Here is a 24,108-nt window from a genome sequence, read left to right as displayed (position 1 = left end):
ATGGCAGGACATCCTGCCCTGCTGTGCTGGTCCTGTCTCACTGCTCCGTGCCCTCCTCGTGGGCTCTGCTCTCTGAAGACAAAGCCACGTTCACACACGCCAGTGTCACAGTCACCATGTGCACGGCTGGGACCAGGGGAGTGCTACAAGGGCTCCCCAGCACTCCCTCAAACGGCAGCAGGAGGAGGAGGAAGTGAGCAAGGTCCAGACAAGGTACAGTCCAGCAAAAACTCCTGTCTGGTCCCACTGGCAGCATATTCCTCCCAGGCAAGAGCTGGGAAGGTGGAGGACTTGCACCAAGAGAGAGACTGAGTTAAGGACAACCCATGTGGCTCTGATGTCCAACCTCTCGTTTTCCAGCACCTGCATCTCATCTCTGGCTGCCTCCTGCTCCCCTTTCCCTTCTCTCCAAGTTTTGAAGGAGCAAACCTCTATAACAAGCACAGCCAACACAAACACAGCAGTGCTACCCAGAGAGCGGGATGCGTTCCCGTGGGCGCCATGTTGCCCGGGCTCAGCACCCGTGTCCTTTCATAGAGGTGCAACTTGTCCTTGTTGGAGTGAAGCATCTTCACGTCCTCAAAGGCATAGTAAGCAGCCAGCATGAAGTTGACATCCCCCGTGGTGAGGAGGTCAAAGACACAGGACTGGAAGTAGAGGTCCTCCACGGGCAGCTTCTCCCTGCACTTGGCCGTGGCCGTCTCGTAGGTGAAGGCCTCGGGCGGGGCGGGCAGGCTGGGCCCCTTCCTGCGGGCCCGGCCCTCCGTGGCCTGGGCCGAGCGCACGGCCTGGAAGTCAATCTGCTGGTTGGCTGGGCAGCCACGGAGGCACAGGTAGAGGCCCTGGCTGTCCCTGTCCTCCACGGCGTTGACCACCTCCTCTGGCATGCGCACGGCGAAGGTGAGGTAGCGGCCCACCTGCCTCACCACGATGGTGGTGCCGATGTACTTGGCCTGGATCTCGATGTGCTGGCCCGACACCTTCTCCGTGATCTTCAGGCTGTTGGCCCCGTGCTTGTCCCCTCCGTTCTTGGAGCCGTCGACGAAGGCGGCGGGGAGCTCGTCCATCTCTGCCTGGTACACCTTCTGCTCCACACACTCCTGGAAGCTCTTGAAGATGATGGTGAGCTGTGGGGGAGGAATGGAGCATGGTTACAGCCAGTGATGACCACCTGAGAGCAGCCAGCAGTCGGGTGGGAGCTGGAAGGGCTGGAGGCTCACTCCAACATGACCTTCAGTTTCACAGTCCTTCACCCTAAGAAGCAGCCCTGACTTTCAGCCTCTCAGACATGGTGATCCTGTCCAGCCAAAGGGTGAGAACACTGTGCAGAGATCTAAGACCCAGAGGTTCGACTGAATGCACCACCTGGATCTGCCTGTTATCTCCAGGCCCAGAACAGGAGCCTCACCTTCAGGTTCACAGTCCTTCATCCTAAGAAGTGGCCCTGACTTTCAGCCCCCCAGACATGGTGATCATGCTCTAGCCAAAGGATGAGAATGCTATCTAGATATCTAAGACCCAGAGGCTCGACTGAATGCACCACCTGGATCTGCCTGTTATCTCCAGGCCCAGCAGAGGAGCTTCCTTGCAGCTGGAGCTGGGTGGAGTATCCCTGCTCACAGGCCTGTGGCAGCATGCCCGTGCACGCAGCACTGCCTCGCCTCCAGGGCTGGCAGATGGCAGCAGGGACGAGCCCTGACTCCCTTGGAGGCGGTGGAGCTTCTCTTCTGACTCCCATGACATTTACATCCCAAGGGCTGGACCAATTTGTTTCCCTAACCAAGTGCAGACCAATGGGATTTCTCCCATGGGCCCTCAAACACGTCCTGCTCCATCTCAGCCCCACAGGCACACATGTGCTCAGCCTGTGGGGTGGCCCTTCTAGGGGTGACTTCAGGGTGGCCTTGACACTGCTGGGTTAATGGTTGGACTCGATCTTAAGAGGTTTTCCCCAGCCTTAATGAATCTGTGATTCTATGACACAAACATAGCCCAACATGCCTCCTCACCCCTGGCTGGGCTCAAACACAGGCCCCTTCCAGAGGAAGGACCTCACAGTGCTTGCTCTTCCCTTGCTGGCCTGGCTTTTGGAAGGAAGACTTGGGGAGGAAAATGAGTAGAATTTGCATGTGCAAACAGTACAAACTACATTTCCTCTTCCAGCTCTTGCAGATTTGCTCTTGCACCTTTCTGCCCGTGAGGGAGAAGACGCAAAGGGGATCTCCTGCCATGTGGGCCCTGTGAATGGGGAGACTGAGACCTGGCCAGAGTGGGGTGGGGCTGGAGAAGAGAGCAGAGAACACACAGAGCCCCAAGGACTGAGTGCTCCCATGGTTTCCAGCAGCACAGTGCCCACAGCAGTGCTTCCCACACTCACGCTGCAGATCTCATGACTGATCCCTCCTCACCACAAGCCTCTGAGGCAGATAAGAAGAGAAAAGCTCAATTAAGATGGTGATCCTGCAATCCCAGCAGGTCCTGGGATCCTTAAGGACCACTTTCCTCAAGGCAGACTTCCTTGCAACCTTCAGCAGGTTTTGATGTGTTTTAGTAGGTAAGGACATCAGCTAAGTATCTTTTAGGGGGTTTATCTGGGACAGGTCAGAACCTCACTGCCAGTTCCAGCTCAGGATAAAGGGGGTGACATGACAGCAGAGAAGCAGCCCCTGTTCTACACGTGCTTCTCTCCTCTCCCCACACACAGGGAGAAGCAGAATTCCCAGACATGGTGGGACAGGACATTTTCCAAAAGCAAGAGCATGACTCCTGCTGAGCCTCCCTCCTCTTTAGCACAAAAAGTGCCCTGTTAGCTTTAGAGCTTTAGCATGAGGGGCAGCACACCAGCTCCTCAGCTCCAGGTCCCTCCTGAAGCTGAGCCTGTGACACACAAGTCCTGCTGTATCACAGCAGCACATTTTCCCTTGGGCTCTCTGTGTCTGCCTTGTACCTTCAGGATGTTTATTTAGTCTGTCAAAGCACCTCCAGTACAGACTGTTCCCCACAATATGTCTTGACTTGGCTGCAAACCACAGAGACAATTACAAGCCTGGCTAGAGGGGAAGGCAGCGTGAGGAGCTCAGCTCCCTCCAGGCTTTTCCTGCAAACTGCAGCTTCCCTGGAGAGCAGTCCTGGGGTTTGCTTGGGCCTTGGGTCCTCCAAGAGGTGCCAGCATCATTCCTGATGTGGCTGTTCACAGCAATCACATGGTGGGAGTCCTCTTAATTTGCAATACCTGGCTTGGCCATGAAGGCCCCCTGAGGTCCAGCACCTGCACCTCAGCCTGCTCGCTGCGATGGGGCTGGATGTGCTCAACAAGAACCACATTTCAGTGAAGGCTGGGGACAAACAAAGGATGGATATTGAGGGACAGACATTCAAATTCAGAGGAGCTCATGCTCTGTCTTACCCTCCCCAAGCAGATGTGGAAATGGAGGAAGACACAGAGGAAAGAAAGGCTGCTCTGAAGCCTCTCTGCCTTCGCCCACCTCTGCCCAGGGGGACAAGGCTCACCTTGCTGGTGGCGGTGGCCGAGGAGCCGGGCAGCACGGGCGTATTGGTGACCTGCACGTTCAGGTAGTTATTGTCTATGAGCGGCCAAGCCCCCTGCACCTTGCAGGTCTGGAAAGTGTCCGTGAAAGTCCTGAGGTGGGGGTCCCCAAAGAGGCCGCAGTGGGTGTAGTTGGGGGCGGCCGAGTGCTTGTGGAAGCTCTTCTCGTAGTGGCAGATCTCGGGGCTGTCGGAGCGCTCCTGGCTGTCCCCGGGGGGCAATGTCCGGAGGCGGGGCTGGGATGTGGGGCCATCCTTGGAGCAGTTGTGCTGCACCATGAGATCGTCTATGCCATGCACGGCCGAGTGGTAGGCCAGGTCTCCCCTGCAGGTGCGGGCGGTGCGGCGCGTGCAGTGCGCGTAGGCCCGCAGCGCCGTGCAGAACTCGGGCGCCTCCTCCGCGCCCAGGTGGTGCGAGCCCGACGTGGCCGCCCAGAACTCAGAGTTGCACTTGAGGATCTTGCATGAGGATGTCACTGTGGGAGGGCAAGAGACACAAGGGGGTCAGTGCTGGCTTGCCCAACTCTAGCCCGTCCTGAGGCCGCGTCCTCCTCCCGCTGCCCAAACTCATGACACCGGCCCGGCCGCGTGATGGGGCCTCGCTCACCAGACGTGACCCTCTCACATGACCCAACTCTCATGCATCAAAGCCGAAGAAACCAACAGGATCTGCCCCAATTGAAGCAAAAAAGGGAAAGAACATGCAGCCTTTAGATGAATGATCATGGGGGGAAACCATGGTGTGGAAGAATGGGATATATTCATAAGCAGTGATAAGGGAGGATCATTAATGCAATGGGGTTTTTAATGCCCTTTTAGGGTTTGACATTCTAAGCTCTGTGCTGCTTGAGTTTCTGGGCACTGTGTTCCAGACTGATCTCTACCAGCACAAAGTTCTCTCACTTTTCCTCCTTTATGAGCTTGGGAAAACAGAGCAGCATCACAAGCACTGTGCCCAGATTAGAGCAGGACCAGTACCACGACCCACCCTGCAGCACAGCCAGAAGCCATCCATCATCACCAGAGCGGTGACGCTGCAGCGCTGATCCCTGTGCCTCTGTAAAGAAACAGGAGCCAAAAAACCTCTTTCTTGACATCTGTGCGGCTCTGCCCAGCCCTGGGAGCCTGTTCCCCACCACGGCCCGCTGAGAGAGAACAAGAGGTGGAGGAGAAAAACCGGCACAGCAGGTGCAGGGATGCCAGTGAGCCCCCGCCTTGCCTTCCCTTCCCACCCGCCGCGCGCTGCCCAGGCGGAGCAAAGCCAGAGGCTGCAGGGCCTTTGCCGGGCTCAGCCGCAGCCCTGGTGCTTCCTGGCAAGGCAGAGGAAGGCAAAGAAAATTCAGATCCTGCTTCTCCCCCCCACACAAACGTCTGCTCCCTGGGGCAGTGTGGCTTCCCCAGAGCAGACTTGAAAGCAGCTGTGCGAAAAGCACATGGCCATCGCTGAATGTCGCAGACGCTGCTCTGGCCCTGCCAATTTGGAGTCTTGCTGGGTGAACCCAGGCTCACACTACTTAAAATTCATGGCGTTTTCCTTCCTCTCCTCTTAATCGACCCCCTTGTAGTGCTTGGAAACAGGATGGGTTCAGGCAGAAAAGGCAGCAGGAGGAGGAGAAGACAAGCCCCACCATTTCCAGATGCTTTCATGGTGCCTTTTGCAGGCGTACCCATATATTCCTGTCTTGGGGCTTGTTTAGAAGGAGCTTGGCAGGGCATCCGTGCCAAAAGTATCTCAGATTTGTTTAAAAAGAAAGTTACAAAACCCAGTATTGTTTCAGAGAAAACAGTATGTTTGAGTTTTAAACATTACAGTGCTGGAAACCTAAACAGAGTTGGTGCTGGAAAATCAGAAAGGGAGACTTAAGACTATAAAACACTGAGCAGTTTGCTGGTGAGAAATAAGCCAGTCTCCTCTCTGTTTTGAAGAAGACTGAAGTGCAAATAGGAAATGGTGACAGGTTCCTCACAGTTTTAAAATTCATGTTTAATAAACTCAGATGCTAGCAACAGCACCGAGAACCCGGGAGCTGTTTGGTCTTGGCAGCATCCCACTTAAACCTGCAAGAAGCTCTGTGGAAAGCCTTTAACTCATCATTGACCAGAGGTGACTCAACAACAAGGTTCTGACCTGGGACATGGGCTTATTCTTCTGCATGTAGGGGTCAAATTTAAAGATATTTATTATTTCACATCCCTCTCTTGTTCATGCCAGGAGTGTGGTTTTCCAGGACTGTCATAATGGAAGGCAGGAGTCAAAACAGCACGGCAGGAGTGTGACCAGTGCCACCACTGCTGGTTATCCCAAACCCTTGTGGCATCAGGCAATTAAAGTCATTGCTCTCCTAGTTGTTATGTTAATGTGCAGCTTGAGGATGCCTTGGGGTTCCGTGTGGCAGAAAGTGCTGTCACTGCAGCCCCAGGAGAAGCTGGAGGACACATCCCTGGACACGCAGGAGCCACACACACCCCACAGCTCAGCAAGGCACCAGGATGCACTACACAAAGCATCCCATCGTCCCGGGAGCACCTTGCAGAGCACTTAGCCTGCTCCAGCCCTTCAGCTGCTGTGTAGAGAGGATTTTTTTAGTAGGAACAAACCCACTGCCTCTTGCTCTTTAAGGGCTTGCTTCACTTGCTTGGATGAGGAGATGCAGACCAGATAGAGAGGACCCAGTTGAACAGCCCCCCACATCCAGCTGAGCATCCCCCCGTGCTGCCCTGCCGGGGGTCACACATGACTTTATAAGGTCCTGAATTAAAAAGCCCCCAGCGAAGGGAGGGTAGGGAAGCCCATCTCCTTCCTCCCTGCGCCTGAAGGGGGAGCGTTCTGCCCTGCGATGTTATCGCTGCACTTTTGGCACCCAGCCCCTTCTGGCTGTTTCGCTCAGGGCCCCATATAAGGCCAGATCTCCCAATCCAGGTGCCCCGGCGCTGTGTGAGCGGGGCCTGTGTGTGCCTGGCCTTTCCAGGGACACTTCCCCAGCCACCCTCATGGCAAACCCCTCATGCTGCTGGCGAGGGAGCACAGCTGACAAAGGCTGTGGAGGAAAGCGAACACGACCCTCATCCCTCCCAAGCAGCCTTGCCTCGTCGCCTCTGGCAGCAGCTTTGGCACAGTGGTGCAGGCTCATTTGTACCCTGGCCAAGAAACGATGTTTATTCAATTTCGCATAATCTATTTTCCATCGACTCACAATGGTTCTGTTTTTCAACCACAGATGACTTAGCATGGAAACAAATCCCTCTCAAGCAGGAACCTAGGAAGGCTCTCCTGGGGTCTGTGAGACATGCCCAGGTCTGGGTGATTTCTTGTCCATGGCAGAGCAGCCTTCACCTCACACACAGGTGATTTCAACCCCTCCAAGCCACCTCCCAACCCTCCCCACGATCTTCTTTCAAGGCCTTGAAAGGTGCCACTCAAACCAGAGAACAAAATTTCCTTTGTTGTCTCTAAACCGACGGTTTCAGAAAGCTAAAGCCAGAAAAAAAATCAGAAAACCACCTGGACTAGGACAGCCCCCTCCCATTTCCCCCATCTGTTCAGGGACATTTCCCGTAAGGTCTGTGCCCACTGAAAAGCCACTCCGTACCCGGGCAGGCTGTTTCAGGAGTTTATCACCTTCACAAAACACGGGTCTTGGTTCTAAGTGGATTTTATCTGACTTCATCGTAAGGACATAAAAAGAACCAGCGATTTTCTCCAAAGCAGTAAAAGGTCCGTTAGTGACGAGTGTGTTTCCCACAAAGATATTTACACACTGCAATCAAGTCCCTTGTCAATCCTCCAGATAAGCTAAACGGTTTGCACTTTTAAGTTCTCGCTGGAAGGTGTTTGCCCAGCCCCACCATCAGATCTCCCTCCAGCAGCCTTGTTTCCTGCACAACCTGTCACCCCGACAGGACACGGGGATAAAAACACGCTCACAACTCTGCCGAGGTCAGCCCTTTAACCAGGACATCCCATTGAGCAGGCAATGAATGAATTGTGACCTTTTCCTGAGCTCCTGGTTTGGAAAGCCCTGGTTCTCAATTCAACAACATCCCATGGACCACCAAACACGCACTCAGGGCTCTGGGATATCAGATACCCTCATCGTCAGTACATTGCATTACCTGATGTCAAATTAAGTGTTCCAACATATGCACACATCTAACTTTAACAGCATTTAATTATCAGTGCCCCCCTATTCTCCTTTCAGTGGGTGTCAAGTAACCTGGGTTTCATTTACCCAAATTAGGCTCTTACAGAAAACTAGCACAAAACCAACATTTCATCTGTTCTCCTGTAATTCCTGTAACAAAGAGAATTACTGGAAATTAATTTCTGTAAGCAAAAGCCAATTCTTTTAAGACTCCTGAATGCACATTCACCAGACCTGTTAATTTTAAAGTGTTCACTGCTAAGCAATGTTTTTTAATATCCTCTTGGTTCCTAACGGGCTGGAAAGTATTTCATCACCCACATGCGATGCAAATACATCATCCCGCGTTTTTCCAAATACATGGATTGAAGTGTAGATGTGCAAGCCTCACACAGGCAGTAAAGGGCCTTTTTGGAGAACACAGTAAAATGTAATTACCTTTGGCCTCAGATCTGAGCACCCTGACTTAGGCTCCTAAACACATATTTATTTAAGTAATCTAAATAAACATATTTATGCTGACACCTCAATAGGAAAGGCACGATTCTCCAAGGTGCTAAATACCAGCAACATCTGCCAGCTTCAAGGAGATGTGGGCTGCACTGCTCACAGGCAGACAGAAGTCACCACCAGCACGAAAACGAACCCAAAAGTGTTAAAAAAAAAATATAAATCACATTGCTCCTTAAAAACAAGGCACAAGGGACTGCTTCCAGCAAGGTATCAGGAGTTCCCAGCAAAAACTGAGGGAATGAACATTGTGCTTTGTATGCAGCCCCTCATGCTGCTCCTGTCCCAAGGAGTGTCCCCATGAGCCATTCCTCATGGTGGCCATGCTGGACCCACATTTGATGCCCATGAGGGTCGTGAGATTAGATACAAAGAAGGAATTTTTTTACAATTAGGGTGCTGAGACACTGGCAGAAGTTGCCCAGAGAGGCAGTGGGTGCCCCATGCCTGGAGATGGAAGACGTCCTTGCCCATGGAAGGGGGGTTGGACGGGGTGACCTCTAAAGGCCCCTTCCAACCCAAATCATTGTGCGATTCTATTTTATGACACGGATCAGCCGGCGCCTTGTCACACCAGGGAGAGAAAGGAGCGATTGGGGCAGCCCTGATGGATGGGATGTCACGGGCAGGGACAGCTCTCCCGCACCCCACGGGGCACCGCGGGGCGAGCGAGACCCAAGGGCCTCGGTGAAAGGATTTGTGCGGGAAGGCAGCGCCGGGCTCTTCCAGCGACCTCCTTTGAACTGTTAATCAAGCACAATCTTGCAGAATAATAGCCTGGTTATTATTGCCTTGTTTGCATAACAAAGAGGCCCAATAAAACTGATTTGACTGCGCTCAGAGGGGGTGTGAAAGATCAGCCCTGAGAAAAGAGCTGCAGGAATGCAGCAAACTGCTCCAAAGCCTCAACCCAGGAAGAAAGACAATGCAATTTGCCATCAAGAAAAGCCCAATAGACCAATAAATTACCCATGTGCAAAGGAATTAGATCAGGTTTCAGTTGCACTGAAGTGGGGGGAGGACCAGGAGGAGGGGACTGAAGGAGAAAAATAAACCTGAGCTCTTAAAGAGCTGGGGCTCCTATTTTGCAAGGCTGTGCGTTGGGAGGCTGGGGCGGAGGGGCCACCTTTAACGCTGGGGCCGAGGTTGTGTGCTCATTTCCACCGGCAAAAGCAGCAGATCCACTAAAACCAGGCAAAGGCCCTATTTTGTGTACGATAAAGTGATTTTAGACGTACCCCAGAGCACACCTCAAACCATGCAGCTTCCTTAAACCCAGTCCTTGTCTTGCTCAAGAGGATGCTGGAGGAAGGAGAAACCAGCTCCTTTAAGTTAGAAGAGGGACACAGAAGGATTTTTCTCGTTTCAGCCCATGTCAATCACTAAATCATCCAGAGGACCTGCCACGGCCACCTCCTTTCTGTCCTCAGCACCGAGTTCACAGCCCCCCATCTCTCCTCTGCAGGCATCACAGAGACATGGGGCAAGTACAGGCAGGAAACCAGCAGAGTCAGTGTCTTCAGCAGCTCCAGCACAAACTGCTGCACGCCGCCGAAGGAGCCCTTGATCGCTGCTGTCACTTAGTCAGCTCTTTTGGCTCCAGACTCGGCTTACGGCTGACCCGGCATGCTCCGCGCCAGCCAGGGCAGCTCTCCCAGCCCCCAGCCAGCAATGCTCCTCCAGGCTCACCTCAGCATCCATGAGCAGGGAGAACGGTGAGCAGACACCCATGGAGCTGCCAGCCAGGGCCGTGCTGCTCTGAGAACTACCAGCAAACCTTGGGCAGTTCAGTGGGCACGATGGGCTGAGAGGGGGAACCAGCACAGCAACAGAATCACGGGCTTCGTTCTTGAATCTTCCTCCTGGGATTTGGGCCTTGCCTTTGCCTCAACTGTTGAGCTTTTGCTTGCTCAAAGGAAGCGGTGCCAGCGGGTGGTTCAGCAGATGCAAGTTTTACTCCTCCAGGAGCTGGTGGATGGAGGATGAGCAGGGAGGGAAGGATAAGGCAGTGATCTCTGACTCCATCTGCAGAAGGGCACTAACAAAGCTGGCTCTCAGCAGCACAGGGTGCTGCAGGCTAGGAAGCCATTCTGGAGCTGCACACCTGACTTTCCCCATTGGGAGTGCACCCGGTCACTTTCACCAACAAGTTCCCAAGAGCTGGTAAATTTCCTCAGGCAAATGGTCCAGTTTAGAGATGAGGACACTAAAGGATGTTAAGGCTTTCACCCAAGATGAGCACCGTGGGAATAGAGGTGAATTTGCACTCTCATGCCCTGCATGAAGCATCACCCTCACCTTCCTCCTCAGCCATTCATGTCCCCATCCCTCTGGAGCAGCGGTCCCTGGATAAGGCCACCTTTGCCAGCCACCCCCACCGCCGAGTGTTTCAGGTTTCCAGCAGACATCTCTCTCCCCACGCCAAAGCTGTTTTCCCAGGGAGCCTTTGAAGGCAGCGCTGCCACCCACCAGTGCCCGGGGGCCCCCCAGGTGTGGCAGCGGGTCCCTCGCCCTCCTCCCCCTCGCCTGGGCCGCGGCGGGGCTGGCAGGGAAACGCTTTCTGCTCACAGGTGTGGATTCCCTCTAGGAATAATCATCCCCGCTGTGCTCTTGTGAAATTTCAACCCTTCAAACGCAGAGGTAAATGAGATACAAAACGAGGAGATGGAGAAAAGCCCGGAGCACATAAATCTGGATGAGGCAAATTTATACAATTAGATGTCTGCCAAAAAATTGCGGCATCTCAATCGGAGGCGTTGGCTTGCGCAGGGCGTGGGGTGGCAGCTGCCCGGCTGGAAGGCAGCAGCCCCACAAGCCCATCAAGACACCTGACTGATGCTGGAACCCCACCTGGGGATGCAGGGGACCCCGGGGATCCGTTCCTGCAGGCTGGGCTCCCACCCAGCACCAGATTCCCTCCCCATCGCTCATACCCCATGGAAGCCACAGAGCCTGTTCATCTTTCACAGCCACAGACCTTCAAGAGGTTTATTTACTTTTTAAATGCTGCCGCTCCTGGATTCAGGTTTTAAATTTAAAAAGAAAAAGTAACTTTCTAAATGGAACCCACTCCCCCAGTCCCACTGCTTTCCCACTTGTATCCCAGCACAGTGATGCTTTCTCATCACTGTGGGCTGGCGAAGTTTGGAGTCATGTCCTGCCACATGCCCTTGTCATCTCAGAAAGAGCCAGCTGGAGTGTGTCACACAGCAGGAGAAAAAGGTAGCTTGTCCAAAACCCAAAATGCCATAGATCATTACTAAGGCTTTGGGGACCAAAGTCAACAGCTGTCCAGGAAGGAGAGGAAACCAAGGGAGGAGAAAATTCTTTGGCCTCAAGTGAAGCTTACTCTCTGCCTGACCCATAAAACCTGTACGGCAGGGACAGCTCTGCTTGATGGGAACTGAATGGCCAAGCACTTCTGGATGCTCATGTAGTACAAAGTGGGACTCGACACCCTTCTGAAGGACCTGCTGTCCCAGCAGCTGTGGGGACATGAGACCCTGGCCACCCCACACACCACGGCAGAGTCAGACAGAGCGGCTCAGTCTGCGCCTACCAGGGCTGTGTGTGTGTCGGAGCCAGCTTGTTCTCTGCAGTGAGAGCCCGATGACTTCATCAAGGGGATGGCATCTGGTTTTGCAGTTGGCTATAATTCAATTCTCCCCCTTGCTGCAGGAATTTCAGCTGGTGGAGCAGTGATTTACTCAGCCGGGCTGCACTTGAGTGCAAAGCAATCTTGAGGCTACAATCGAATGCACTGTTATTTTGAGAGCTCACAGACAAGGGAATAAATATCCTCTTCTTTTCATCCCAGTAGCTGCCAAGTGCAGGCTACAGAGCTTTTTAAAGGCATTTAGGAGCTCTCCTCTAACAAGTGCACTCTGGATGCTGTGCACGGTCAGGCACGACCTTGCCTTGCATAGCTCATTCCTGATCTGTGGCATCAGGATGGGATTTGCAAGGACAGCCAGACACAGGTCAGGGCACCCCTCATCTGCCCACCACAGCTGCATCTCCATGCAACCCCATTTTCCCCCAAACCCCTTCTCCATCACCCCAGCACACATCACTCTTGGATTCCAGCAGCCCTGAGCTCACCCTAGCCCTCTTCCAACCACCTGGGACCCTGAGGCTCTTTTGGTCCTGGCTTCCTACACTCCCCCTTTCTCCAAGTCTGGTGTCTGCTCCAACAGGAAAAGCAAATCAGACCAAATCAAACTCATCCAGATGGATCACAAGCCCTCATCTTTGACCTCTTTCACTGTCTCACCAACACTTATCCCTTGGGAGCAGTAGGGCTTGGCTGTGGGATCCCCTGAAGGACTGACAGGCTGAGGAGGGGCTTGCTTGGGCCACACACTGCCACGCCAGAGCCTTCGGATGCTTTATGGGCTGTGCCCATCAGGGAGCCAGAAGAGAGACCACAAAGCTCATTGTCACTGGAGCCGCAGCCTGGCTCTCCAGGGACAGCAGGTCAGGGCACAGCCCAAGAAGAGCCCCCAGGTCAGGAAGTTTTTATGGTTGCCCAGCCCTGTGAGCACTTTCATGTGCACATCCGACTCAACACAGCTGTCCATGCCACAGAGAAAGAAACCTCCACTGTTCCCATGATAAACCCAAAGTCACTCTTAACATCGCCTTGTGCCCAGTAGTCAAGGGCCAGGAATTCCACGATTTTCTGTGGAAAAACGCAACATATCCACCCCATCTACAACAAAAACAAGGCGCCTCCTTCCAGCCCCACAACGTGCCTTGCTGGCAATGGCAGAGAACTCCCTGTTCCAAGTACGAGATCAGCTCCAAGCTTGCAACAAAACAGGGAAGCCAAAATATTTCCAGGTTTACGTTTGAATCCCTCCCTTCTTCTCTGCCCTGACAACATCCCGCACAGGCGCGTTCCTCCTCTGCTTCCACCTTCCCCAGGATGAGCTCCATGTTCACAGCACTCTGGGGGTTATTTTAGCCTCCAAACCATCTCAATTTTGGCTTAATAATGCCATCACCTTCCTGCTGCTGAGACAAAAGCCATTTATTGACAACCCTTCAATAAGGTTGGATCCTTATCTGGAAACCACTGCGCTGTCTGGATGGACCAACAGCAGAAAACTCCAAATTTTTATGGAGGCAGAAGTGTATTACAGCCAAAACAGCCAAGCTGGAAACAAACAGGGAAAGCCAAAGCAAACCTGAGCCTGCCACACCTGGGGCAAAAACACCAGGGGCCAGATTCTGCAAGTACAAAAGGATTTGCAAGAAAACGAAGCACAGCCTGTACTGGGAGGCACAGGTTTGGTTCACCCAGGAGGATCAGGGTCTCAGCTGGGAGAGCACCCATGAGCATCCAACACTGGGACTTGGCACAAGCTCCAAGGAGAACTTCTGCCAAGGAAACAATGAGCCAGTGGCGTGCTCTGCCCAGACCTCCTTCCCCAGCTGCCTCACGGTCACCCTGACCTAGGGCCAGAGCACCCAGCCCAAGGGCACGGGATGCTGGGGCTGCCCAGGAGGCAGCAGGGCGAAGCCACCAGTGTGCGAGCAGCACAAGTGGGAATCCAGCCCGGGCTGCGAGCGTAGGGGGGGTTAAGCAAATAAATAAATAGGGCAGGACTCGGCGAGGCACTGATCTGACACGCCGAGCACCCGCTTGGGCAGCCTCCAGCGGCCCTGCTCACCTGGGGCTCCCAGGAGGGCTGCGAGGCCTCCTTGGTGCTGCTGGGAACCCACAAATTCCCAGGAACCACAGGGAAAAAGGATTTGGCAGGGAATAAATCCCCCTTTTCCCCTAAAAGCTTTTAAAAAAGCCCCCAGCCTCCTTGCTGCTGCGAACCTGCTGGGAACCCACAAATTCCCAGGAAACACAGGGAAAAAGGATATAGCAGGGAATAAACCCCCCTTTTTCCCTACCTTCCCACCCATAAAGCAGCTCCTTGGTGCTGGGAACTCACAAATTCCCAGGAAGCATAGGGAAAAAGGGGCAAAAGGATACAGCAGGGAATAAATCCCCCTTTTTCCCTACCTTCCCACCCACAAAGATTTTTTAAAAGCTCCCAGCCTCCTTGGTGCTGCGAACTTGCTGGGAACCCACAAATTCCCAGGAAGCATAGAGAAAAAGGGGCAAAGACGATATGGCAGGGAATAAACCCTTCTTTTTCCCTACCTTCCCACCCATAAAGCTTTCAAAAAAAGCCCCCAGCCTCCTTGGTGCTGGGAACCCACAAATTCCCAGGAAGCATAGGGAAAAAGGGGCAACAAGGATATGGCAGAGAATAAACCCTCCGTTTTCCCCACCTTCCCACCCACAAAGGTTTTTAAAAAGCCCCCAGCCTGCTCGCAGCCCACGGCACGGGGAGCCCCGTCTCCGCCTGCGCCCCGCTCCCGCGGGCTCTGGATCGCCTCGTTCTGCCAGTTCTTTGCACCTTATTTGACTGCTGAAGGGAGAATCAAACAAAGCAGCCAGCCAGATCTCCTATCAAGTTCTTTCTTGCACCGTAAATCTCACAGCCTCGACGCTCTGCAACTCAACCGCTCCAAAAAGGGCGTTAAGCAACACATAAGGGAGCAGCTCCAGAGTTTCCAGAAAAAAAAAACCCCAAAAACCAGGGGGTTCAGTTTCCAGCCTGCTGGGAATTTCCATGGGAAGAGTGGGGTCCAGAGAGACACCTCAGTGCTAAGGGCAGCGCTGAAAAGGTCTTCCTGGAAGAGGGCGAAGAGGGCAAAGATGGGAGGAAGGGCGTAAAGCAGTTATTTATTTATTTCCTACATGTGTGTGCAAGACTACTTCACCTACGGTTATGCAAAAGAAAGGCAGAGGAGATTTTAAAATTAATAAATTAGACTTTTTTTTTTTTACAAATGAAAGTATTACAAAAATAAAAAGGGAGATAGAAAAACTCTAAGGCTTAAATCTCCCTTTCGCCCTCCTGCTTTCTCTCAATTTTTTCCCCCCTTGCAAGTGAAAAAAAAAAAAAAAAAAAGAGGTAAAGAAACTGGAGAGTTTTGGAAGGAACAAATCCGCCTCTGTGGACTGGGTTTCCCCTCCCCCAACAAAAACAAGCACTCAGGGCTTGAAGGAATTTGCAGGCAGAGATCTGCCAAAAACATTGTGAAAAACTATGGGGGATTCATTGGAAACAGATGGCGTTTTCAGCTGTAATTCTGAAATTCTCCCCTTTTCTGACACAATACAAACATCGGGGCCGGGGGCGGCGGGGGGGCCGAGCCCCGCGGCGGGTGCGAGCGGCCGGCCCGGGGGTGCCGATGCTCGCGGGACCATTTGGTTGCCATCCCGCCCTCGGAGAGCACAACAGCTCCCGGCCCAGGCAGGGACAAGTTTTCCGAGCAAACGAGGCTGCCGAGCCCCCGGAGCCGTGCGGCGGCGAGCGAGAAGGGGCGGCCGCCCGCAGCGCCCGCGCATCCCCCGCCCGCCCAGGTGCGCCCCGCGGCCGCGCTCCCCCCGCGCTCTGTGGGGAGCGACCCCCGGGCCCCCATCGATCCCAAACCACACCGCAAACACCCCCCGAGCCCCTCAGAGACCGCTCCCCGGCTCTGCCCGCCGCGGAGGCTCGCAGCGTGGAGCACACACCGCTCCCACGGTAGAAATTTCCAATGGGGGTGCTCATACGTGGGTCACCCCACCGGTGTCCCCCCTTCCCTTCGCGGCAGCCGGGAAGGGCAGAACGAGGTAACCTGGCGCTGTCAGGAACACCTCCCTCCTCCCGGCTGCCTTCGCCGCTTTGATTTCCACCATCTCCTTCCTTGTGGGATGAGGAGCGGGGAGACAAAGAAGATGAGGTCAAGGAGAAACACCCACCGCGACTGCTTGGGGAGCGGGGAACTGGGGGTGCACGCACCAAAACCGAGCTCCACTTGCTTATTTTAAACATGTGGCAAACTGCTGCGAGGAGAGGGAGAGGGAAAGAGGCCCAGGGACAGGGGAACGGGGGCGGCGATCCAAGGGCTGCCAGAAACACAAGGAAAAAGTCTGCAAAATAAAGAGGCTGTTCCTTACCTGAAGGGAAGATGCAGAGAAAGACAGGGAGGATTTGGAAAAGTCCCAGGGCTGTGGATCCTGCCCCTCTCCCCATACCCATCCATCCAGCTCGAGCTTTAACCACTATCCTCTCCCTGGAAGAAGAGTTTAAAAAGGAAAAAAAAAATGACAAGGGGAGAGAGGAAAGGGGAGAAAAAAAGGGAAAAATAAATCAATCGAAAGAACTTGGGGGAAAAAAATGAAATCAAAAGCCCCGCATGGCTCCGCGGAGCGCGGCAGGCACAGGCGGCCCCAGCTCCGGGCTCTGCACTGAAAGATTACACAGACTTTTTCTCCTTCTTCTCCACCTCCTCCTCCTCCTCTCCGTCCCCTCCCATTCCAACCCAGCCCCAGCCATCAATCACCCCGCTGCCTCCCAATGCCTGCATCCTGCGCTGCGCCTCCTCCTCCGAGCGCGCCCGCCTCCCCGGCCATGCTGCGGGAAGGGGCGGGAGCGGCCGCGGCCATGGGAGCCCGGCTGGGAGGAGCGGCCAGAAAGAGCCGGGAAGGGACCCGAACAGGGGGCTGGAGATGGGGATGGGGCCACCGAGATCTGCTGTGCCCCCAGGGAAGGGGATGGCGGTGGTCTCACGCAGGATGGGTAAAGGAAGGGCTCTTGATGTGTGCCAGCATCGCAGCTCGGTGGCACTTTGGGAGAGGGGCTTATTCCCACCCCATCGGGTCTCAACACACACTGTGCCTTCCCTGCCCCTTTCCCATGGGCCTTCCAAGAGCCCTTTGATCCAAAGAACAGGGTAACCTGGCCCTGGGATCCTGCGCCCAAAAATTAAGCAGTTTGGGGTAAAGGGGCTGTGGTACAGCACAGGAGGGAAACTGAGGCAGGGAGGCTTTAGGCAGCTGGTGCAGGGTAGGGGTTGTGACAGCATCACTGAGGTCTCCAGCCTGCTGGGGGATGGTGTTCCCCCAGCACGTGGGGCTCCTGCATGTCTTCCCAACCCTGGCACCATGGTAGGTGAGAGTTTCACAACAGTTCCAGGTCATTCACCCGCACCTGCACTGGCAGTGGTGAAGTAACCCCCGGTGACTCAGAAACAGCAACTCTCTAGATCCTTATCACTAGACTGGCACTCCTTACATAGGGGCATGGCTGTCAGATGCCCAAATCCAGCTGCCAGCCCACCAAGGACTGATGGATATTAATAACAATACCTAAACTCACTCAGGGCCACCACCACTGCCTCCTCTGCACTTACGGACCTGGATGTTCACTGGGGGAAAGTCTCACTCATTATGTTGGTAGGGTTGTCCCAGGGTCTCACTTTTAAGCCTCCCTTAGAGACCCTCTGGGCAGTCCCAGGCAGTCACCAACCCTGGGATTGCCCTGCCTGCTCACAGACCATCAGATGGAACAGCAGCTTGGAGCACACAGGCATTTGCCTGCTGGGTTTCCAGATCCTGCTCTTTTCTTCCTCCTGCATTGCCACACTGTGTGGAGGTGAGCAGATTGGATCTGCATCCCCACCATCCCAGGGGTCTGTGCCACCCATGAGAGGGCTAGGCTGGGAGGAAGGCATCCACTTAGCTTGGATCTCTTAACAATTCCCCTTGAGGGATGTTTTAGCCACAGTGAACTAAGACCACTTCTGAATGAGGGTGCCCACGGGTGTAGGCTTTAATGACTTCCCTGTTTTGGATCATTAGCTCCCCTTTGATGGCATGTCCCCTTGCCATCCGGATGTTTCATCTCCTTTCTTTTGGGGTTCTTGTGCAAAGAATAAAAGGATGCTGGTTATTTCACACCACCCTTCTCCCAACTCTGTAAGACCATGCTTCTTTCCTCCTGCACGTTGGTATAGGTTGGGATACTCCTTGACATTTCTTCTAATTATTCTTGGAAACCTCCTCTTCTAGCTCATAAACATCCTTAAGGATGCTTTTTTGAGTGACTGTGGCTTAAAGTTTTTAATAGCATTTTGTGATCTCCTTCCTATCATGGATTGAATCTGTGATCCAGTACAACAAATATCCCATAGAAAGAGGAAGAGGAGATGGGAATAAATATCCAAGAAGCAAAGATATCTTTTAACACCTATCTATTTCTCCATGAGGGGAGTGAGCCCCCATGCCTCCAAAGAAGGAGGAGCTTCTCTGGGGCTTTATCCAGGCTGCAACAGGAATTAAAACACTGCAGCTTTTCCATCTGGGACCCAGATGGGATCCAAAAATCCTGTGGCCCTGCCTGCCTAATGGAATATCTGCTTTGGTCCTGCTGGTCCTAGAGCTGTGCTCAGATGGTGTCCACTAAAGTCAGAGGGAGCTCTGTGTGCAGAGGAGCTGCCAGAGTGGGCAGAGCTGGGCAGGAGATGAAAGCTGGCAGGCCGGATCCAGACCTGTAGCAGAGGCAGTGTGGGAGGAACGCCGACTCGAAGCACCTCTTTGTGGGGGATGTCAAACAGGGGCAAGTATGTCCAAACCCTGCCAGCTGCTCCTACCACCCAAGAAGAAATGCCTGCTGATGGGATGTGTAGGCAGCTGGAGCTGGAAGGGGCCTAGGGGGAGGAGAGAGAGGGTCTGTGAGCTGGGGAGAGCCCAGGGAAGGGGGGGAGATCCAGGGGATGGGGCTCCAGACCTCAAATCCCTTCCTCTTGCTCCCACCCTCTCCTCTTGCAATGCGACTTTTGCTTTTATTTCAAAATAAAAATCATAATTTCTGCTGTTATCCTGCCTGATGACATTTAACACGATCTGTTTAACTAAAAAAAACCCATCTGAATTACGAACTTTTAAAACCCAGCTGTTAAATAGCTGCTGCGAGGCTGCTTTGATGGTTTGACCTAAAGCACCACTTTGGTATTGCCGTTTTGGGGCAGGCTGACACATTGCAGTGATAGCCTGGAATCCAGTCTGAGGCATTACAGTTAAAATAAGACCCTTGATGGAAATTCTGCCTTTGGTGTAGGGAAAACTGTGCTGCCATAAAGCAACGGTCGGATGCCCCTGGCTCCAGTTTGTAAAAATTTCTCCTTGATTTTGCTCCGTTGCATCATGCATTGCAAATGGGATTGCTGTTCTTGGCACTGATCAAAGCAGCGGATTTCGCTGGAGAAAACAACAGATGTGTCCAAACCGTAACTTCGGGGAGGAAAAGGCCCCAAATAAGGTGTGTTTCTGAAATCCTGCTCCCCCTTACACGTCTTTGAAATAAACTTCACCTTTCTGTTTAGCTGAATCAAATCTTTGGACTTTAAATCACTTCTGAATCAGAGGCTGTGTGAAATTCAGATTCTGTGCCCTGCTTTATCGGGATGGCTAGGCTTGGAAATGTGGAACTACTGCCTTTCCCCCAACTTCTTTCCTTCTCAAAGCCCATGCAGCACTCCCTGTTCAGGCAGGGGTGAGCCTGATGCTCCTTGCAAACAGAATGTGGGAAACCACCCACCGCTGACATGCAACCACGGCAGCGGCTCAGCTCCGGGGCACAGGCACCTCTGTGGTCATCTGCACCTTGTTGCCGTGTTTGCTGTCACTGTGGAGGGCTGACATGCAAATCACAGCCTTCTCCGAGGCATTTGCAGGATGCTGGAAGAGTCTCAGATCCCGTGGGACACTCAGCTGGGCTGAACTTTCCTTTTCTCTGCCCTGCGTGGCTGTGGGCTTCAGTGGGGCTGAGTGAACGTGGCTGATTTGAAGCCGGAGGTTTGCAGATGAGGGCTGCCCTCACAGCCTTCCTAATGGAATCATGCACTACCTGTAATTATATGGCTAAAATAGTAAACATGGGTATTTCTGAGGGCTGCAACTGGTAGTTAGAGGAGTGGATGTCGGGGCTCCTGGTCTGCTCCTGACTCTCCCGTGAACTTTCTGTGTGGCCACTTTTCACACCACTATCTCCACACTCCTGCTCTGCCTCAGGACACGGTGTTCAACTCGTGGCTTGTCTGGGATAAGCCATAATCACTCCTGCAGGAAGCTAATCCTGAAACGCTCTGCAGGGATATGGGTGTGTTTGGGGTGAGCAGCAAAAAAGCAAGCTGCTCCTTAAAGGAGGAAGAAAGGAAGTTTGGAACGGAAACCCCCAAGTTGTTGCCTGGAGAGGTTTGATGACTGATCCCAAAATGTTTGTGAAAATAAAAGCAAACACTTGTGCATTGAACAATTCCCTTACTAAAGAAAAACACCCCCTGAATAAGAAGACCAAAAAATCCCCCAACATCTTTATGCAGTAATAGCCACCTCTGATATCTGCAATTAAATTTAAAGATCTTCCTTTTATTTAGATGCCAAATATGCATCTAAACTTCTTCCCTACCAATATTTCCTTGCAGGTAGAGCAGGAAAATGTCCTCCCAGGATCTCCTTAGTGCCCTGCACTGCACTTTGGCATCAGCTGGGCTTTGAAGGGTGACCCACTCCTGCGTAGCAAAGTGCAGAGAGGAGTTTGTTGGTTTATCTAAATCCTCCTTCCCACAGCTGTGAACATCAGCCTCACCAACCTGGCTGTGTAAAAAGAGGCCAGTTGTGAAAGGTGGAAAAAAAAAATTACATCTTTGTGCCACCAGTAAATGAAATGTAAGAACTCTTTGTTGACCTGCATCCTCGCATCTGCAGATTAACTGATTATCAGCAACCCCCACTGAAGTCACAGTGGGTAACCTTCTCTCCTCAAATTGCCTGCTCCAAGCCCACAGCCGTAAAAATCACCTCTAAATGCTGAGAAACAGCCAGGCTGTATAACGGGAAGGGAAGATGGGCTGGTAGAAAACTTCCAGTCTTACCCATGACAGAAAACAAAACAAGCAGGGTTATTTTAAGGCAATTAGAGTTCATCACATTGACTTCTTTTTTTTGCACTTGTTAACACTCATTTGTGTCTCTCCCTTTCCCTGGCCTGCAAAGCCCTGGGGGGCAAGGCCTAATTCCTACACATGGGAATATGTAACCATCCCTTGTTCGGCAGTGTTCGGAGAGCTCGCTGGAATTCACCAGCTGTATATTTCATTCTCTGCAGGGGGCTGGTCTGCCTGGCCCAGTCTCCTCTTGGGGGTAGATATCAAGCAATATCTCTGTAGTGTATCTTCTTCACATCTGGGCTCCCTTCTAAGCAAAAACAGAAGATGGGCTGGGAAGTTCCCTAGAGCAAGTTCAAATGGCCAAAAGTCAGCTCAGCAGAAAAGATGGCTAAGTCTGAACTGCCAAAAAATGATCAGAATCACAGAATCACAGAGTGGTTGGAGTTGGAAGGGCCCTTAAAGAACATCTAGTTCTGATTCCCCTGCCATGGGCAGGGACACCAGGAGAATTGCAGAGAACAGGGTGCTTATCAGCAGAGACAGAAGCCAGACTGTGTGATGGGACAGTTTTTCTCTGCTGCTTTTAAAAGCTCCTGACACGTCGAGAAAGTGCAAACATAGCTCACCAATTCCCCTCCTCTGACTGACAGGTCAGCTAAGGACATCTCCTCGATCCTGTTTAAAGGTGGGAGATGGCGTCGAGTGTTTGCAAGCCTACATCTGCAGCCCTTTGAGCAAGGGCTGTTTGAAGGATCCTCTGGACAAAGCTCTGTGAAACCCAATCAGGCTTGCCAGGTCTCCCTCTGTCAATTTGCAGCAGCAGTGGCCAGAAATACAACCCAACACAGGATGCCTTTCCTGCACATTCTCAGTTGGGAGGCACTGAGCGACAGTGACCTCAGCTGATTTAAAACTTTGTCCTGAATATCGGAGAAACAGACATTCCTTCTTATGGGGGGAAAACCCCCAAACCCAAACAACTTTAATCCAGCACTTCTGTGGGTATTTTGGCCAAGGAAAATGGGAGTTTTTGTGAAGAGGGAGCATCGTGGAGTTGGCACCAGGAGTCCTCCCGGGCGTGCCTGGCTTGGGGCTGGGCTGGGTTAGGGTTGGGCTGGGATTAAGGCTGGGGTTTGAGCTGGGACTAAGGCAGGGCTGGAGCTGAGCTGGGACTGGGATAAACTGGGCTGGTACTGGGCTGGACTGGGATTGGGCTGGGCCGGGGCTGCGGCCCCACTGGGTGGTGCTGTTATCCCTGCGCCGCCTGCAAAAGTATCCAGTTTATAAAATAAATGTAATCCAACGCCGCCTTAAACCACATGACATAACAGCAGCTTGCGAGCTCCCATTAAAATCTCAATTTGGGGAAATTGATTCTACCTCTGAGCAATTGCGATGCAATTACTCCAACAGGCAGCAATCAAGAATCACATCAAAACACCACCAAACTTTCATCTCCTGCCTCACAACCACTACCACAACAAAAAAGCACCTGTCTTGCAAGCGCAGCCCGGTTTCCATAAATATATGGAATTTTTAGGAAGGGCAACGTGCATGTCCCAGAGCGGAAGCTCGGACAGGGGCTGCTCTGCCTGGTGCGTTGGACCTGTCCTGTCTGGGGGCTTTATTCTGTCCCCCCCGTCTCCTGGAGGAGATTTTTGGGCTATTTACGGGCTCAGGACATCAGGAACGGAGTCGCTCCCGCTGCCCTGCCGCACTCCAGCTGCCCATCCTCTCCCTGCACAGATGTGCCCGTCCCAGCCGTGTCCCACATCTGTCCAGCTGTCACCCCCCGCCCTCCTCCCCTCGGGGCTCCTAAACCCCCCAAGCACTTCGGAACCAGGGGAGAGCTTTGTGTCCCCGCTCCGGTCTCGATAACCGCGATCAGCCCCGGGATGAGCAATCCGAGGGAAAGGGGGGAAATATTGGGGAGGATGTTTACAGTTCTCATCAGTGGTCTGCAAGGAATTACTCGACTGACTTAGCGCAGCAGGGAGCAGCCTTAGTGGCAACCATCAGAAAGGAGGATAAATGAATAACCTCATGCATGCCAGCTAGCGCCGAGCCGGGCAGGGGGAAGCGGGAATAATCCAGGTTCTTCATAAAAACGGCCGGGAAAGGGGGAGGCAGGAGGGGACCGGGAGCCTCAACAGGTCCGGAGGAGGAAGGGCCATGCAGGGAACCGGGGGACATGCGGCCGGGGGTCCCCAGCCCCCTCCCCGCTTACCTTGGCGGCCGCATCAGCCTCTCCAGCCCCGCGGGGGTCGGTGCAGGCAGCGGCGGCTTTTTTTGATTTAATATTCTTTTTTCCAAGAGGGGTAAATAAAACAAAAATAAAAAACGAAATAAAATAAAACCCAAATGAAATAAAAGAGTAAAAGCCCCCACGGGTGTCAGCGGGGGTGGCGGGGCGCTGGAGGCCGAGGGGCGCGGGCAGCCCCCCGCCCTGCGGGCAGCCCCGGCGGGGTGCAGGCGGCCTCGCTCAGCGGGACGCGGGGAGCCGCATCGCCCTCCCGGAGCATGTGAGAGGCAGCCGAGGAGATAGAGCCAGATAGGGAGGTCCCCTCCCTCCTCCCTCCTTCCCTTCTCCCTCCTCCCTCCTTCCCTCCGCGCACGCTGGGCAGCGTCGTTCGCAAGGAGCGGCGGCGGGAGGGAGGCGCAGCCCCGCGAAAGGGGGGGCTGGGGGTCTCCGCTGTTACACCCCCGACCCCCAGCACCCCCTCTCCGTGTGCAGGCAGACAGGGCTGGGGGACGTAGAGGAGGATTTCAGGGTTTTCTCGGAGTGGCGGGGATGCTCCACCTGCAGCAGGAGGGGGTGAAGGGGAAGTGGGGTTTGAGGGGCACCCCCCTGTCCAGCCCCTGAGAGCATCTTTACATTGACGGGGGATGGTGACAAAGACTGGCACTGGGGGCGGGAGGAGGACCCTCAGCAGGACTGTGCGATGGGGAAGGGATGGAGACCCCAGGCTGCTCTCAGAGCCCCTCAGTGTAGCTGCCCACCCAGCTGCCCCACACCCAGCATTGCCGGGAGCTGGGCACTGTGGCAGCGCGCCCTCCAGTCCCCCCAGCACTCCTGGTGAGAGGCCTGTGGGGGCTGGTTTTGGCAGGCACGGGTACCAGGGCGATG

General features: G+C 53.6%; 1 protein-coding gene across 1 annotated transcript; it reads right to left on the bottom strand.

Moving 5' to 3' along the window:
* Positions 1-23,503, bottom strand: RGMA (repulsive guidance molecule BMP co-receptor a). The gene is given in 6 exon segments (XM_054272645.1): positions 1-1,127; positions 3,511-4,022; positions 16,210-16,325; positions 23,209-23,241; positions 23,243-23,379; positions 23,381-23,503. Coding segments are annotated over 6 exon segments (1,617 nt in total). The 3' UTR covers positions 1-431.
* Between the last annotated feature and the right edge of the window lie 605 nt (positions 23,504-24,108).

Source organism: Melozone crissalis, unplaced genomic scaffold (assembly GCF_028551555.1).
Source record: "Melozone crissalis strain CALT ecotype California unplaced genomic scaffold, PUWL_Pcris_2 ptg000014l_1, whole genome shotgun sequence".
Taxonomy (NCBI): Eukaryota; Metazoa; Chordata; class Aves; order Passeriformes; family Passerellidae; genus Melozone; species Melozone crissalis.
Note: the sequence above shows the minus strand (reverse complement) of the source record. Positions and strands in the feature narration are given on the sequence as shown.